The sequence below is a fragment of the Neopelma chrysocephalum genome, unplaced genomic scaffold (assembly GCF_003984885.1).
Source record: "Neopelma chrysocephalum unplaced genomic scaffold, ASM398488v2 Primary Assembly neopelma1_22, whole genome shotgun sequence".
In the NCBI taxonomy this organism is placed as follows: Eukaryota; Metazoa; Chordata; class Aves; order Passeriformes; family Pipridae; genus Neopelma; species Neopelma chrysocephalum.
In genome coordinates, this window is record NW_020897689.1 from 23,901,864 (window position 1) to 23,918,320 (window position 16,457).

A 16,457-nucleotide genomic window follows, 5' to 3' on the forward strand; every position below is an offset into this window, starting at 1 on the left:
ATGTGCAGGTTCTTATAGGAATAGATGAATGAGGCAGAGCAGAAGTGGTTGCTAAGTAACTGACCTCTGTTTATCCCATTGAGATTATTTTGAACAGTGACAAGATCAATCTGCAGGGTATTCTTCTTTCCATCAGCAACATCAAGTCTTTGCTTTATGTCTTCAAGGTTTGGACCAAGAGCTGCAAAACAGTAATGCCCCATGTGAATTTTAAACAAAACTACCACCTTTCTGTTGGACAAGTGATGTTGCAGGACCAGCCTGCACTCTTACATAGCTTGTGTTGCCACTGAGCATTGAGTGCACTGCAAAGAAAGAACAAGACACAGGATTTGCTGGGCAAGAGTACTGCAAAGGTATATAGCATAGCAGAAGCAAGACATCTACTTTCCCACCTTTTACCATTGGAAATAACCATCACAAGATGTCCCACTGTAGTAGAACTAGGTTTTATTTTTGGTTAAACAAGTGCCGCAAAGCTTTGCTGAATTTTGAAAATTTATGCTTCTATGGAAGCTTCTCATGCTGTGCCAACATTATTACTAACACTTTCTTTCTTAGTACCTTGTAATGTCCTTTTAGTCTCCTGTGCTTGATTCAAGAGTATACTGCTCTCAGTTTTTAACCTTGCAGCTTTTCCTGATAGGTCTTCTCTCTTCACAGTCTGATAACAGAAGCATGGTACTATAAGATTGCTTCATAATTATATTAAAAGTTAAAGAGTAAAAGAGGTAGCCCAATCCAATTAAAAAAGCCCAAACTATACAAGGGCAAAGATCTAATGTGAAGAACACCACTTTAGAAACAATTATCAAGATTCTTTTAAGGATAATACAAACTTGATCTTCAACAAGCTTCAGGTAGATTTTGGGACATTAGGAAGAAATTACTAGCATACAGCTGTTAGATGTTAAGCCTCTGCTAAAGAGCTTGTGGGCATTAGTAGTGCAAAGCAAAGGAGAATACCTGAAATCACCTTCAGCGATTACCAGGCTTGCCTTATAAGATCTCTTTATTTTGCACTGAAAGCAACAGTCAGTATTCATATGAACAGTCTCACCAGAAAGGCAGTAATTGGCCTGTTTAGTGGTGAGCCAAAGCTAATTCCTGAACATGCAGAATAGCAACTCATGTGATGGTCACAGACAAATAAAGCATGACAAGACACACAGGTCTTTGATTTCGGTGCCTCTCTGGCAGTTAAAGAAAACAAAAATCTAGTTGTAACAAGTTTACCATGATTTGGCCACTTACAGGTACTTACCAATAAAGCTGAGTCAGCTGCTTTCCCAGCTTTGTTGGCTGCTTCCTCTGCTGCCTTGATGGCATTAATAATATTGTCATAGGCAGTAGAAGCTTCCACAGCACAGCCTACCAACTCATCCTTCCTGGCACTGTTCTTTATTCTGTGGGAAAAAGGGTAAAAAATGCAGCCTTCTGCAAAGGCTGTGGACTTTGAGAAGTATTCTGAACAGATCTGAACTCAGTCTTTTCTAAGTAATGAAAATACAGAAAATGTTTTTCAGTTAGATCTGTAACTTCATGCCGCAAAAATACCAAACTTGGAAGCAGAACAATACGCAAAGATTCTTCAGAAGACAGGATGAATTCTGGCACGTGGAAAATCACAACTGTGGGCCTCCAAAGCAGCCTTTAAATGATTAAGGTGGAGAAAATTTACCAAAGCACATGGCCAATGCAGCACCTCGATCACAGCCCTCCAAATACACTTCAGTTAAGAGGAATTCATAGAACTGTAGATTCCAGATCATCTCTGGCTGCTTCAGCATCCTAATGAAGCACAAAGATGGAGCAACTACAAGACCTTTCGTGTTTTCCCCAAGAACCAGCACAGCAGTTCTGGAATCAGAAACCATAGACAAAATCTCTTCTACCCACTCCCCGTGAACTATACAATTGTCCAGTATTAGCTGCCTTGTATCTGTGAGAACAGTGTCTTCTTAATTGAAAAAAATAACACTGAAAACTAACAAAAAAAATTAATGAAAATGTGGGTGGTTTTAACTAAGAATGTTCCAGCTGAGTTAGGTATTTTGGAATTTAACTTTTTGAGGCTTTCTAATTGGTGTAATGACAAATGCAAATAATTTGCACAGGAAAAAGTAAATCAGGATTTCATTTTTTTTTCATTTTGTTCTGATGTACCACAGAAGGCCTCCAAAAACTCTCATAATTCCAACACAAAGTACAAAAAATGGAGAGAGAAACACTTGATTCCTATCAAGTTTATAATATTTTTGCCTTTCTAGAAGATTCCTTGGAAGGATGAGAAAACTATAGGAAGTCTTTTCCTTAGTAATGCTAAGCAGGTGTGTCTGAAGACTGCCAAGATAGCATTTCTTCCAATTATTTGCCTCAATTCACTGATATCATAAAAGCATCCCTGAGTACGAGTACTAGAAATAACTCTACAAAAAAGGTATGCTAAACATCTTCCTACTCTGTACATGAGGACTTTCTCTTGTTAGTAAGATGTTAATGAAGTGTTAGTGCAGTAGTATAAAACAGTATTATGGGAGTTCGCACCTCTGGGGGAAAAAAAATCAGTGAAAGTACAGGAAGAGCTGTTCTGTGGAGAAAAAAGAAAACTTCTGTACATTATGAAGAAGCAGAAAAAGACCAACTTAATTTCTCTCTAACTTTGCAAACAGTTATTAAAGCAAGTGAAGTTACAGACAGACCACTACAACCATGAATGCTCTGTAGAAAAATTACTCATTTATAGGAATGGCAACATACTCTTCTAGTTGTTTTGCCAAGTCTTGCAAAGATTTGGCATGTTCCTCGGCCCTCACTACCAATGGTTCTTTGCTTGCTGATGAGAGATTTGTCAGTTTTTCATTCATATCCTTCCTTGCTCCATCCAGCTGAGCAGCCAGGCTCTCATATTCCTACGGATTTATAAAGATAAAATTTTATTTGTATTCGTACATGCTTTTGTACTTGTCTACTTTAGTGTTACATATACTTTGCATCTGAGGAGAGCAAGGGGAAAAACATTTTGTTCCAACTTACTCTGCAGGTTATGGGAAACAACTGCTAGTCATTACATTATGCTTCCAGACCCATTACATAAAAACCGAGTGAGAGCAAAGACCCTTCCAGCCCACTATTCTGTCTCTGACTGTGGCTGAAAACAATTGCCCAGAAAGAAATACAAGAATATCACAATTGCTTATGGTATTTCTCACAGACCTTCTCCCAGATTCTGACATTTGCAGTTCAGTATCTTCCTCAGACAGATCACAACCCTCAATGAGCTTCCCTTACAGACACCTGTGCAGGCAGACTCCTTTTGCATCCAGGATGGGCCTTGAGATCCTTTGTTGTGAAGCTCAAACAAGCCCCGTCTCCCAGCTATGCTACCCATTACAGTGACAGCAAGATATTGGGGGTTTTAACCTTGTCTTAAGAAGGTAAACTATACCTCTTTGCTCTTTTGCAATAATCCAAGTACGCTGTTAGCTTGCGTCAGGGAAGATCGGGCAGAGCTCAGAACACTCAAGATACCATTCTGTTGTACCTTTGTCTCCTCAATCCGTTTCTGAGGAAAAAAGAAAACTTGAACAACATGTGATTGAGTTAAAAATAAGGGGCAGGAAAAACCATATCTACTTAATCTAGCTGGTAGTAGGATTTACTGAAGGTACTGTTGCTGTGTTAATCAAATGCCTCTAATGTTTAGGAAATAATGCTATCCTATTAGAAGGGAAAACTCAAGAGTCTGTCCTAGTACAGCATAAAGCTGGACAGCAGACTGCAGCAGTTTAGTTACTAATAGTCAAAGTAAAGGGAGTATGGGTCAGCTGAGATGAACTGTTGAGATAGACTATCTAAGTGTCTGATATCTCAAACTTGCAAACTTCAAACCTGGAAACTTTAAAAACAGCTCCCTGGTGACTACCTTGATCTTTTGCATTCTTTGAAAAGCAGGAATAAAATGGTTACACTATCCCTTCATCTGGAGATCCTACCAAAAAGGGGGTGTGAAATCTCCCCGCCTTATCTTCTTGAAAGCTCCGAGGGGATTGAAGCCCCTCGGTCTTGGGCAGCCCTGTGACAACCCACAGTGTAGCTCTAGGATAATGGCACACCACAAACACAGCCAGAGAAGTGGTGCTGCAGGTAAGGATGCGTAACTTTCTTCAGCTGGGCTTCTATCATTGTAACGTGTCAAATCTCTCTACCACAGAAGTGTATCATGAGATGTAAGACCTGTACCTACGCATCCATCTTTTAACGCAACTGTGCACACTTATGGAACACGCATAATGTCTAGTCCATGAACATAAAGGTTCAATTAAATATTGAAATGGACAGTTGAATGAAGGAATTCTTTTGTTCAAGCAGTGTCAGAAAACTGTATGGACACGAGTGTGCTAAAACAGTGATATATTTCAGCAAAATCACAATTAAAAGAAAGGGTGCTGCAGCACACATTTCTTGTACTATTTTACCAGCTCTAAAAATCAAACATTGCTCAGGAAGGACAGGTGTTTCTTGTCACATTTCTGATGAGACCTTAGAAGCAGTTCTGTAGAACATTAATCCCAAATAATTTAACAGTATTGCATACATATCTGCTCCCATCTTTCACGGCTGCTAAAGCCAAATACTTTAAAGCACTTACTACAAAAAGTATATCAGCATCATGAATTTGATCTAGAACAGGAAACAAAAACACTAGTGGCAGCTGAAGTGCTAGGAAGAGACTCTTCTTCCCTGCTCTTATCAGAGTTATGTCTTGGTCACACTGTCCTGGTCACACAAAGAGGCCACAAGTGGGACTAGACTATGTTTATACCTATCCATACACACATCAAATGATGGAAAGAGATCCTGGAGAAAGCCTACAGAATTAGTGCTGCTTGGCTTTGTAAGGTCAAAAGCAGCAATCAAAAGCTTCTTATCTCCCAAGTTCTAACTTTCTTCTCCAGAAGCCCAACATTACCTTAATGTCTTCCAACAGAACTCCATTATCTCTGTTTAAGTTTTCAGCCTGCTTGATTTGCCCTGTTGCATCATTCAGAGCTTCACGAAGGTCAGTGATTTTGGATTCATATTCATTCAATGAATCCCTCACAGCTTTAATAAGCCCATGATTTTCTTGGTGGTACTTTTGTAGTTCATTCTTAATACGTGTCAGTACTGCAGTATTGGGATCAAAAAGAAAAGTTTTTTTCAGAGAAGAAGAGAAGCAGAACAAAGTTCATTCAAAAGGGCTTGACATTTAGGATTAGAAAGCTGTGTTTGTGTGTACTGAGCATCCTTTGCCGTGCTAATCTCAGTGTTACTATAGCAGAGACAGTATCCAGCATCTCACTGGATCAAATCTGCTCACTAGTTTGCTGCTGCAGACACAGAGCACAAATAATCATTTTCTAAATTACCTAAGGGTGAGGCTGACCTGCAAATACTAAATAATTTTCTTTTTTTTTAATATGGAACTAACACAATTTCATCAACAGTCTCAACTGCAATGTAGATATCTACAACTGCACTAGTCATCAATGTCTCCCCTTTAATCAATGGAGAGATATGGGCACATGTAATCTGAAAGAGAGTAGGAACACAAAAGAGATCAAATTAATCTCTTAAGAGTGCTATTTCACTGCCTACAAAATAGGATACAGTAGAATTTTTTAGAGGTAGGTATCAAAGTTCAAAGTTGGGGGAAATTAACTATGACTCTTAATCTTTTATATTCCTCAGCTATGCCCCTGGTTAGGAGATATGCCTGTGACATTGCTGTTCTTGCTGTCTTTCATGTCTGGAATGAAGTTTCTGAATGTCCCAGTCAAATGTGTAGAGAACACAAAAGGGAGTACAACTAGTGCAACTAGAGCTTCTGACTTTCCTAATCCTTGTATGATCTGGCCCTCAAACTACTCTAGCAGCTTCTGAAAATCTGTTGTTAAATTAAACGTGTAATTTCTCTAAAATAGCTGTACATACCACAGCCTAATACACAGAAGTGCTGCACAGGTGTATTATAATGGCTACATCTTTATTTTACTGAGATTGATCTAATTATAAAAGAAGTATCTACTGTGTTTCTTCCCCAACTCAACTCAGTTTCTTCCAAAACAAACTAAAAATGCCTTTAAATCCCCTCCAAAACTACCACTTTCCTGTTGACTAACAACCGCTACAGATCCCAGGGATTCATTCCAAAAGGCCCCTCCCTGCACTCCATCCCAAACAATCAATAATGCTCCAGTTTTAAGACTGATCTTTCTGGAGAGTAAGAAGCTGAGAGAACAAGCACTTACACCGCTGAGCTTCTGTTCGTTCCTTCTCTGCCTCGGCTTGAAGTTGGTCAAAGTTACGGTTTCGCATCTCCTTCATCATGCGTTGAGCTTCTGCCAGTTCTTCAGAGGCATCTCCCAAGGGCAAGCTGTTACCTTCTGCATTTGTACCAGCTATTTGTTCCAGGAGCACTGAAAAAAAGCATTGTCAAAGTCAAAGAGAGAATGAGCTCAAGCCTATTCAAAAGACACAACTGACAGGGCCAATCTCTCTTCAGAAATAGACAGGTCTATTCCTGAATTCCTTAATGAAGCTGATCCATTTTGCATTAATTCTATTAATACAAAAAGTATCCCATTGCACACAGCCAGAGCCAGTAAGATGGCATTGAGCTTGAAATTTGTCCCAAATGACCAATTTCACAGCAATAATTTTAAGCTTCTAACTTTAAAGACCCTATAATGGCAACCCAGAATAAAGTTAGACTTAAGTCAGGATAGTCAATTTGTTTTTCTAAATGTCCCTGTGGTGAAGCTTCTCTGTCCCTATTCACTGCATAGGGAAGGTAGGCTCCTAAACTAACATTATATATTAGATTTCTAATAGGAAGAGTGAATTCCAGAGCTATGACTAAATTCTGACTTATGAAGTTGTTTTCTAACAAAACCTCTCCTGCTTAATTAAGAATATTGTAAATAAATTGAAAAGATTCCATAAAACACAATCATGTTATGGAGTTAGAAACTATTTTTTACCTTGTATATTGTTGACAACTATTTGTATTCGTGAAACCAAATCCTTTCCTTTCTGATGAGTTTGGCCAAAATTATTAAATAATCTCTCAGCTGCTTTGTAGTTCATTTCAGCCTAGCAAGGAAAAAAAATAATAGATTAAAAATATCTGGATACAGCATGCCAATATATACTCAGGAGATGTGTATTTTTAAATTGATTTGGTAAGTCACCTTTTCCTGAAGAGCATTTACATCACTGTTTAGTTTAGTGAATTCTGTCTCCAACTCATCTACTTTTGAACCTTGATTATGAACAACAGAATGGTAGTTGTTCAATAAGACCTGAAAAGAAAGGAAAAAATAAGCCAATAAATCACCCATACAGAGGAGTCAAAAAGCAAAACATTCTCATGGTTAGATCTTTATTCAACATAAATAAAAGCAGCATTACTGACACAAAAACTCACCAATTGCTTCCCAAAACCTGTTTTTTATTATTTGTGAGTATAGCAACAGCTATTCCAACTAAAAAACATGTTTTCAGAATTAATTTCAGTAATGGCGACTGGAATATTGGTTTTTTTCAGTAATGCAGAGATATGAAGTGCTTGAAAAAGATAGAGCCAGAGGGAAACCTCAGAAATATAACTTTCAAGGGGAGCAGGCCTAAGAAAAAGCAGAGATACAAATTCTATTTCAGAGCATGACTGTCCTAGTTAAAACAGCTGGGACCAGCTCATCACTGTACTGTATGGGTGTAACCCAAACCTGTGTATTCTATAGCCTTCCATGCCATTTCCCAGAAACTGTTATCAATAGACCATTTACACCCTCTGCCCAGAGCAGCCTGACTCCTCAGGCTATAAACTGAGTGTTAAGAGGTCTTCGAGATAGGAGGGTGCCTCCCTGTCCTCACACCCTTTGTGGAACTCCCCGCCCTGAGGGAAGTACTGGGCATTCCTGCCTGAACTGGAGAATATATAATCTTGGAGTCTTGGAACTTTTTTAACCACTTGTGGGATCCAGAGGAAGACTGCAGACCACCGCTCTCAACCAGACTGAGACCACCACTCTTGACTGGACTGCAACCACCACTGCAACCACCACTCTTCAACCAGACTGCAACCACCACCCTTGACCAGACTGCAATCACCACTCTTGACCAGACTGCAACAGCACTCTCACCAACAGGTTTTTCCCCCTCCCTTTACTTTGGACTCAGGGGGCCCAAAGAACACCACTCTGTTCATGCCCCAGGGTGCTGGGTTATACATTTGGGGTTTGTGGGTTAAAACCAATTGTCTGTCTGTATAATCGTACTTATTGTATTATTTTATTAAATTGTTATTCTGACTTATAATCTCTCTTTTGAGTTGAGTTCATTTCCCCTGCTGGTTTACCTTTAAACCAGCACAATGACATAGAAACCACAGATATCTTCTAACAAGTGAAGCCCAGTGCTGCCAGCATCTGGTATTTGAAATCAAATGCTGATGTACGTCCCCTTGCAAACTGACAAACCCTAAGATCCTGGGTTCATTTCTTATCCGCTTAATCTGAAATCCACTTTTCTGTTTCTGTGTGCCTACCTTTAAGTCCTTGATGCGTGTTTCCAGATGTCTCATCTGCTCCAGCGTGTGGGTACTTGCATCGACATTTTGCAGCTGAGACTTAATGAGCTGAAGCTCGTCACCTATTGTGCTCAAATCCTTCAGCAGTGTAATCACACAGCTATCGCAAGCTGGAGGGAGCACAAGCAATGGAAATCAATATATATCGTTGATATTTGACACAGAGAACATTTCACTGAGCACATTAATAAGTGAGATGCAATGGAAATGCTTTGAAGGTTGTCACCTGGTGCTGCCTGAAGAACAAAGGCAACAACAAAGCCCGCAGTATAAAGGAAAGTGACCAAAGCCAGAAATAAGGAGATCCCATTTACATCTGAATAGCTGACTGCTTCTTTAATCATTTTTCCAAGTGTTTGGATGAATGTTTGCTTTTAAAATGGTTATTATGGGATACCTCCAATCCTTTTTAAACTCTGTAGCCCTTAAAAGGGCTATATGCATCTGAAATCAGCTGAAAGTAATCCAACTCAAGTTCTATTTTATTACTTACAGTCACAATCTTCATTGGGATCCACATCTTTTGGTTCGTTATTGAAACATTCTGAAATCACAAGCTTGTCATTAGTAACCAAAGTTTTCTTATGGAAATACTATTTCATTTTTGCCCTTGCTTTTCATGGTTGGCAGCCATTAAAACACAGTGCTGCCCTTCCATAAATCTACGCTCACTGTCAATGATCTGAAATGCCCAGAAGGTTTGAGCATGCCAAAACATTCCGCTCCCACTTATGCCTTGCTGTAAGCAATGCCTTTTCCATCCCTCAAAGGAAACTTAGTGTAATCCCCTAATATATGCCACTTGGGTAGCAGCAGAAGGCCTTCTCATATCAAGTGTGCCAAATGTATTCCTAGAATTTGCCTAGAACAACACCAGGGGCATTGGAGCCAAGACAGAGTTCAAGAAGCTTTTGGACATCAGTATGTATTTGCTCTCAGGCACATGGGGCTGTCCTCTGCAGGTCCGAGAGCTAGACATCAATGATCCTTGTGGGTTCCTTCTAATTCAGGATATTTTATTATTCTATGACTATACTGTTAAAGCATTTCACCCTGGACGTAAGTTCAAACTCCTTTATCTACATTAGTATCCATGTTCAAACCACAGATTCTGATTCCCCAAATAATGTCTTACCCACAAGGAACTAAGAAATATTTATGGATTTCCTTCATGCCTGTCACAGCTTGCAAGATTCAGGTATTAATTAAGCTTGAGAGAAATCCACAGTGTATGCACGGAAGGAGGCATTTTATATAAACCAAGGCATAGAGCTTGGACCACAGATAGAGGTGGTATATAACAAACATTGCCCTCAGACTTTTCAACAAGCCAGCACAAGTGACTGCATCTCCACAGTGCTCTTTTGTTTTGTTCATTTGCTTTATGAACCCTGTTACAAGAAGCTTAACACTCCCCAAGTGCATGTGGAATTGTAACATCCTGGGATCCTAACTTCTAGGAGGAACTGGGTCCTAAAAATCATATCACATAGATAACAGGAATGTTCCCCGTCTTGATGCCCAAGTTCCTTTCACAGGCTTGGTCTTACTGCCAAAATATCATCTCCTCTTGAAAATGAAAAGAGCTGTGCATGTTGGTCAAAGCTTAAACTTGATGCTCTTGGAGGTCTTTTCCAACACTAATCATTCTATGTCTTTTACTCTGCAGGAAAAGGATGCACTCGATATAGGCTGCTGCTGTCAACAGTCAACAACAGCTTGCAACTGTGAGAGGGTACAGTGATAAAATTGGACCTGAACTTTAACAGCAGCATGAAACAGCCTGGAACAAACTGCCTAGATGTGCCACTTCCTTTGGCACTTGCACATTAAATCATCAGGAAGTTAAATGGGATTGGTCGTGATCATTGCTGCCAAAAGCAGACAAGTCACAAAGAATATATTTGTGAGAGAATGAAGGAAATTATTTTGAAATTCAAATACTCATGCAATTCTGCTGTTGTGTAATTCAGCTAACAGCAGATACATTTCAGCTGTCGCTGTGAAGTACCAATTAAATAAAACTATTATTACAGCTTGTGCACAAACAGCATCAGCCAAGAAATGGTGAAGTGCTGGCCAAGCGCCGAACATCACGCAAAAGAAACCTTCTAGAACATGCTGTGCCGATGATCACAGAGGGTTTTATTCCTAATGCAGAGAAAGAGACAGCTGATCAGAATGTATAGTTGGAGGAAAACAAACTCGCTCGTTGAATTTTGCCCTACAGATTAGTTTGTGCCAGCAAACTCTTGCTTCAAAAAGAAAGGAATGATAAAACATCAAACACTGGTTGGATCTGTTCCATACAAGGTATAAATATAACAGAGATGTATTACCTCAATGATGAAATGTGAAATGAGTACAAGCTATTGAAAAATTGCACCAGCTGCCAACAGCAGTTCACATCACCTCCTGGTTTTCTAATTTCTGTGGCCAAAGAAAGATAATGTGATCCTTGCAGTTACTAGACTGCAGTGTGAACAGCAATCCAGAGCAATGAAGAGCATATTTGAAAGAGAAATATTCGGAGTTAATAGTTGGAAACTTCACTAACATAGGAGGAGGAAAATCTGTCTACAGGGAAAGAAAAGTTAATTTTTCTTGGAGAATGAAAATATAGGAGAATCAAGGTCGTTTCAGGAGCAGTGGCTTATGTGTTTCTGAATAGAAAGGAGTATCTCAAGGGACTGAGGTGAAATGAGGTAAAGACAGTCTGAGGAATGTAGGATCAGGCCCTTTACTTGAAAATTATAATAGATAAAGGAAACATTTGCCCATGGTATTATATAAGAGCTTACTAGTAGTGAAGTACCTGTGTGACTGATTATGGGAAAATCACGGATGCCTTAGCTAGCAGGACAGTGTGTAGCTGGATTTATAAAAAAGCCTCCTGAGGTCAGGTTCTAGCTTCCACTGTAAATGCAGTTAGCTTGAATACCTAAGAAGGCAGTGCCTGATGCAGACTCCAAAGACGTCACTAATCTGTGCCAAATACATTTTAACAAGGCATATTGAGAATGCTCAGTTTCATAAGTCCATCAACACAGACTGGCATGATATAATTTAACCATGTCAGCAGAGGAACTATGATGCATTTAAAAACACAGCCATGAAACAAAAAAAATTGGTAGTATTTATGAAGGGAAATACAGGATAAAATGGCTTACAAGGGTAAACTTGATGACTCAGGACAGCCCATCTATTACTACTACATCTATTACTATTATTATGCTTTAGGAAATCTTACATTTTATGAAATATTATCTACATTTCTTTTAAGTCTAGATCTTTCCTTCAGTTCAGCTTATCCAAGTACCTTCCTTCTTTGTTTCCTAAAGAGAAAACAACACTCTCTCCCATGTTTACAGGCCCTCACATACCTCCAGTCAGGTGGTCACAGCTAGCCAGCTGTCCATTATCATAACAGCTACATTTCTGACAGTAGCCTCCATATTTTTGTGGATTTCCAAAATATCCTGGAGCACAGCTAGATAAAGAGATACAAGTAATTTGGATTAAATATTTGAAGCTACTTTTGTGAAACATACTTTCCCTTGAGAAAAAATCCCAGTTATTCTCCTGAAGAAACTTTCAAGAACTTTTAATTTCATGTCTTGACTTAAACAGAAAGGATATATTTTCGTTTTACAGTATCCTCTGTACTATGCTAAAAATATCTTCGTGAGTGCTGCAGAATTTTTTTCTAAAAATAACAGAACTCCCACAATACTCTTACAGGAATAATTCACTTAATCTGAAAAAATACAGTGCACACAGATACACACATACACAAGGAATTTGACAAGGCTTAACCCAGCAAACCATACCACTCTGGTCTGTGATCCCACCAGAAAACATGTAATAAGGAAGATCACAATGCAAGCACAGCTGAGATTTCAAACAGCAATGGCACTGAGTGAAACCATCACCCTTCTGGCTGGGTGATACCTCCTCTTGCCACTTGTCAGCAAAGCAGTCTGTATGCGTGACCTCTAAATATTTCACAGGTAAAATATATTGTCCAGACTGGCTAGCTAATACTCATAGAAGTCACTCTGTTTTAAGACCTATAAGGTTGGTAATGTGGGATCAAAGGGCTATAATGAGTAGCTGATGTACAGCTATATCTAGAAGAGAAAGTCTCTATAACCTGCAGATTAGATGTCTAAGGTAACAGTCTTGAAGCACAAGACAGTGTCCTACTGAGGTCCTGTCTACAGATGAGACATCATGACTTATTGGCTTCAAGTTTCCAAACCAGACAACACCATTCCATTACACTTAAGTTCTCCCTGGATTTGAAACTCAGTGAAATTGGTTCATCTGCCTGTCTCAAACTGCCATGTTGCTCCTCCTTGGCTTTGTCAAACTGCTGCAATGTTCCAGCAAAAGAGATGGCTTCAGCCTGGTGTGTGTATGCTCCAGCTGTGGATCACATCAGAATGATTTTAGATCAAGGGTATGGTGCTAAATGTTACATGGTTGCTGTTGGATAATTAAGACCACTGAAACACCATTGTGTACATTGAAGGAAACAGGACGATGTTTGTAACCTGAAAAGGGATGAAGGAAGTGGAAGTTGTTATTACCAGAGTGCAGGATAAGGCAAGGCATAGGGCACTTAAGCAAAGAGGCTGATACTTCTCTTTTTGGTAAAAATTGTGTAGTCACTAGTGTGTGGAGAATTGCTTACATTTCTTCAAGGAAGCATTGGGTTTATTACTGGAATTACACTAGAGCACCACTCTTTAGCAGCTCTCCATGTAAATAGCTACTCCTTAGGCATGTGCATACTACGTCCATATATATCACCCAATACAGACATATATTACCCAATATTACCATGTCCACATGTATTACCCAATACGGACAAACTTCCTTTTATGGTGCCTCTCAAAAACCTTAGTTTTTAGAAACAAGTCACCCACCGTTCACAACGAACTCCGGTATAACCTTCTTTGCAGAGACATTGAATTTCTTCACCATTTGCCACACAGCCAGTTGCAAATCTTTGAGAAGAAGAAAATATTATCGTTAGCACAATATTACCATCAAATAGGTTTTACACTCTTGAGGTTCAGTTTAATGACTTTCAGATTAAAAAGTATTTATACCACCAAAGTACTTCTCAGCTAATTTAATTGCCTCTAGATAATCTACTGTGACTAATTCTTTGAAGTTTCATATATTTTGTGTAAATTATTCCCTTAGACTAAAAAATAATCCTAACCTGACCCTGTGGACTGACTATTAATAGTGTACTACCCAAAGGAATGCCTAAAATAAACCTTAGTAGTGATGTCATAAAATAAAACAAGTCTGGGTAGCTATTTTATCTTAGTAGGCAAGAATAAATAGCCAGTGCTAGACAACATTTCCTCCTGTTTGTATAGCTTTTCTTTTCTTCCTTTTTAATGGATGACAACATTAGTGGATATTTTTACGTAGCTAATATTGTTTAGGGTATTTTTAACCAAGGCTGAGTAAAGCTGTGCAGCGTGTTTGGAATCTCTAGGGAATATCTGGTTAACACAATAAACATTTTTCTCTGCTCTTTCTAGCAGAATTATCTGGATTCAAATTTCACTTGGAGAGAAACCATTACTTTGTCCAATGTTCAGGAAAGAGAAGGCAGGAGATGAAGTGCGGCAGGCCACGTTTGCTATTTTCTTTTTTTAAACTATGAACAGTTGGATAAAGCAAGTCTGTGTATCAAAGACAAATGTCTGCACTAAGCATTGCATATAATTTGACTAGATGGAAGATTGCAACTCCAATAATGCCAGGTGGGGTGCATTTCCTATGTCAGGAATGAGATTCACTACCCTAATGTGCAGCTATGAAACTGCATAGGTTTATGGTCTCTCTAGGTATTTCAGCACTCTTAAAACATGTTTAGTCAGCTTCAGGCAAGAACCTGCAGAAGAGGCTGTCAAAACTAGATCTATCAGAGAGTTCTCTGATAAATGAAAAACCTGTCTATTGTCTGATAGTGTAAATCTCTTATTTAAGGTTACTTGGTGTTTGCTAATGCACCTGGCAAATATTATGTGGTGCCTTTAGCAATTTATAGCTTAATTTAAAAAAAAAATATTTGCCTTTATTTAACACATTTCAAAACTGACCAATGATGACAATGTGCCTAAACATACTGTGCATTTAAAATGCAATTTATTGCCCAATTTTAAAAGCCTGGCAAGCTCATTAGATCCAAGGAAGTTTCATTTTTTCAGCTTAGCATGTTTACACTTGCAACAGAGCTTCCACGGAAAGAGCAACCACACTCTTTCAGAGTTCTAGATACATGCGTAAGAGCTTGAATGTTTTTATATTATTTTTGCATCTTACTAATTTTTCTGAATTCATATAAAAGGCTTGTTTCACTGTTGTTACTTATCTCCTAGCCAGAGTAATAGTGTTAAACATCTTGCATTTCAGTAAACAAGAAAGATCCTGGATATGCCCAGTAAGGGAAAGGGCTTCCATCCCACATTTGTCATTATGAAGGAGTTACTCGTGGTTTTGTATGTAAGCCCACTATAACTACCTGGGGCTCCCCAAGGCTGTGAGCAGCGTGCCTCTGAAGCCCATCCAACGTCCCACTGAGCTGAGGGTGTACTCATAAAGTTAAAGTTCAGGGTCTGAGTGAGAATTAGAATGCTCAGCTTATTAAAAAAGGCAAAGCTGTGAGACAGACCACCAAGTTACTGCTGGTGTAATGTGTCTCAAATGAGTCTGATGCCACACTATGTTGGGCAATATGAGAACACAGAAGAAGATCATTATCTGCCTATGGCAGCAGAGTTTGGGCTTATGGTTTGGGGTTTTTCTCTCATTTTTTTTTCCCCTCCCCTCCTTGACTTCTTACAAGCTTTTACTGTACCTGTTTGTATAGGGGCAAGGACACATCCGGCAGGAACCCTGAGTGGCATCTCCAAAATAACCATCTTTACAGTGCTCACATTTCTCCCCAGCAGAATTATACTGACAGTTCTTGAAAAGGAAACAAGCAAGACAGTTCGCAGTGCTTTACCACTCAGTATGGCTTTACTATTATTTAAAAAAATACAGCTAATCTACTCAGAGGATATTTTCTTTCCCCTCCACATAATCAAGCATTTATTGCCATATTGCCTTCACAACCAGGACAGAGCAGTTTCAGTCAATTTTCTAACCACAGAAACCACAAGTTTCTCCCTATTGTGGAAAAGCAACTGATAAATAAGCCGAATTAAACATATTTTTAAGGAAATTCAATCAAGTGCCTGGTTAGTTAAGGAACATTCCATTAAAACACTCTCTATGTCCTGATATTCCAATTAAAAAAACCCACTACATTTAAATTTCGCATCTTAACACTAATTAGAAGGTAGATATAATTTAAAAGCATGGAATGAATTGAGCCCAAGTACATTCTTTAAAAAAATTAATTAAATTAATACAAAAATTGTTTCTCTTAATAGATTCAGATCAGAATTGAGTTTCATGTAGTTTCTCCAGTGCATGTGTTACTTGTTATCTGGGGTAACTGGAATAAATAATGAAATAATAAAATAATGAAATAATGAAAAGCAAAGACTAGAAATACAATTGAAACTGACACAATTGAGTTACTTTTTGCATGATAAAATTGTTGCAAATTACATTTTGTTTTAGAAACATTCTTAATTCTGGTGCTGTCTAATTGTCACACACTTATATTTTAGGGGGACAGAATAAGCAAGTTGCTTTTGCATTACCTAAAGTGATGCTAATTTAAAATAGAAGGCGTTCAAATACATAGGCGATATAAAAATACATAAGCAGCCATAAAAATTCC

General features: G+C 38.7%; 1 protein-coding gene across 2 annotated transcripts in view; it reads right to left on the reverse strand.

Annotated features, from left to right (window-relative positions):
• LAMA3 (laminin subunit alpha 3) overlaps positions 1-16,457 on the reverse strand; it is a 108,587-nt gene that overhangs the window by 17,831 nt on the left and 74,299 nt on the right. For both annotated transcript variants that reach the window (XM_027675155.1, XM_027675165.1), the window contains 14 exons: positions 15,522-15,631; positions 13,567-13,647; positions 12,019-12,125; positions 9,129-9,179; positions 8,594-8,745; positions 7,236-7,346; positions 7,026-7,137; positions 6,294-6,461; positions 4,973-5,169; positions 3,449-3,565; positions 2,761-2,912; positions 1,265-1,406; positions 565-664; positions 65-181 (listed from right to left, as the gene is read on the reverse strand). In XM_027675155.1, the coding sequence (XP_027530956.1) occupies positions 65-181; positions 565-664; positions 1,265-1,406; positions 2,761-2,912; positions 3,449-3,565; positions 4,973-5,169; positions 6,294-6,461; positions 7,026-7,137; positions 7,236-7,346; positions 8,594-8,745; positions 9,129-9,179; positions 12,019-12,125; positions 13,567-13,647; positions 15,522-15,631 (1,717 nt within the window). The remainder of the gene's footprint in view (positions 1-64; positions 182-564; positions 665-1,264; positions 1,407-2,760; positions 2,913-3,448; positions 3,566-4,972; positions 5,170-6,293; positions 6,462-7,025; positions 7,138-7,235; positions 7,347-8,593; positions 8,746-9,128; positions 9,180-12,018; positions 12,126-13,566; positions 13,648-15,521; positions 15,632-16,457) is intronic.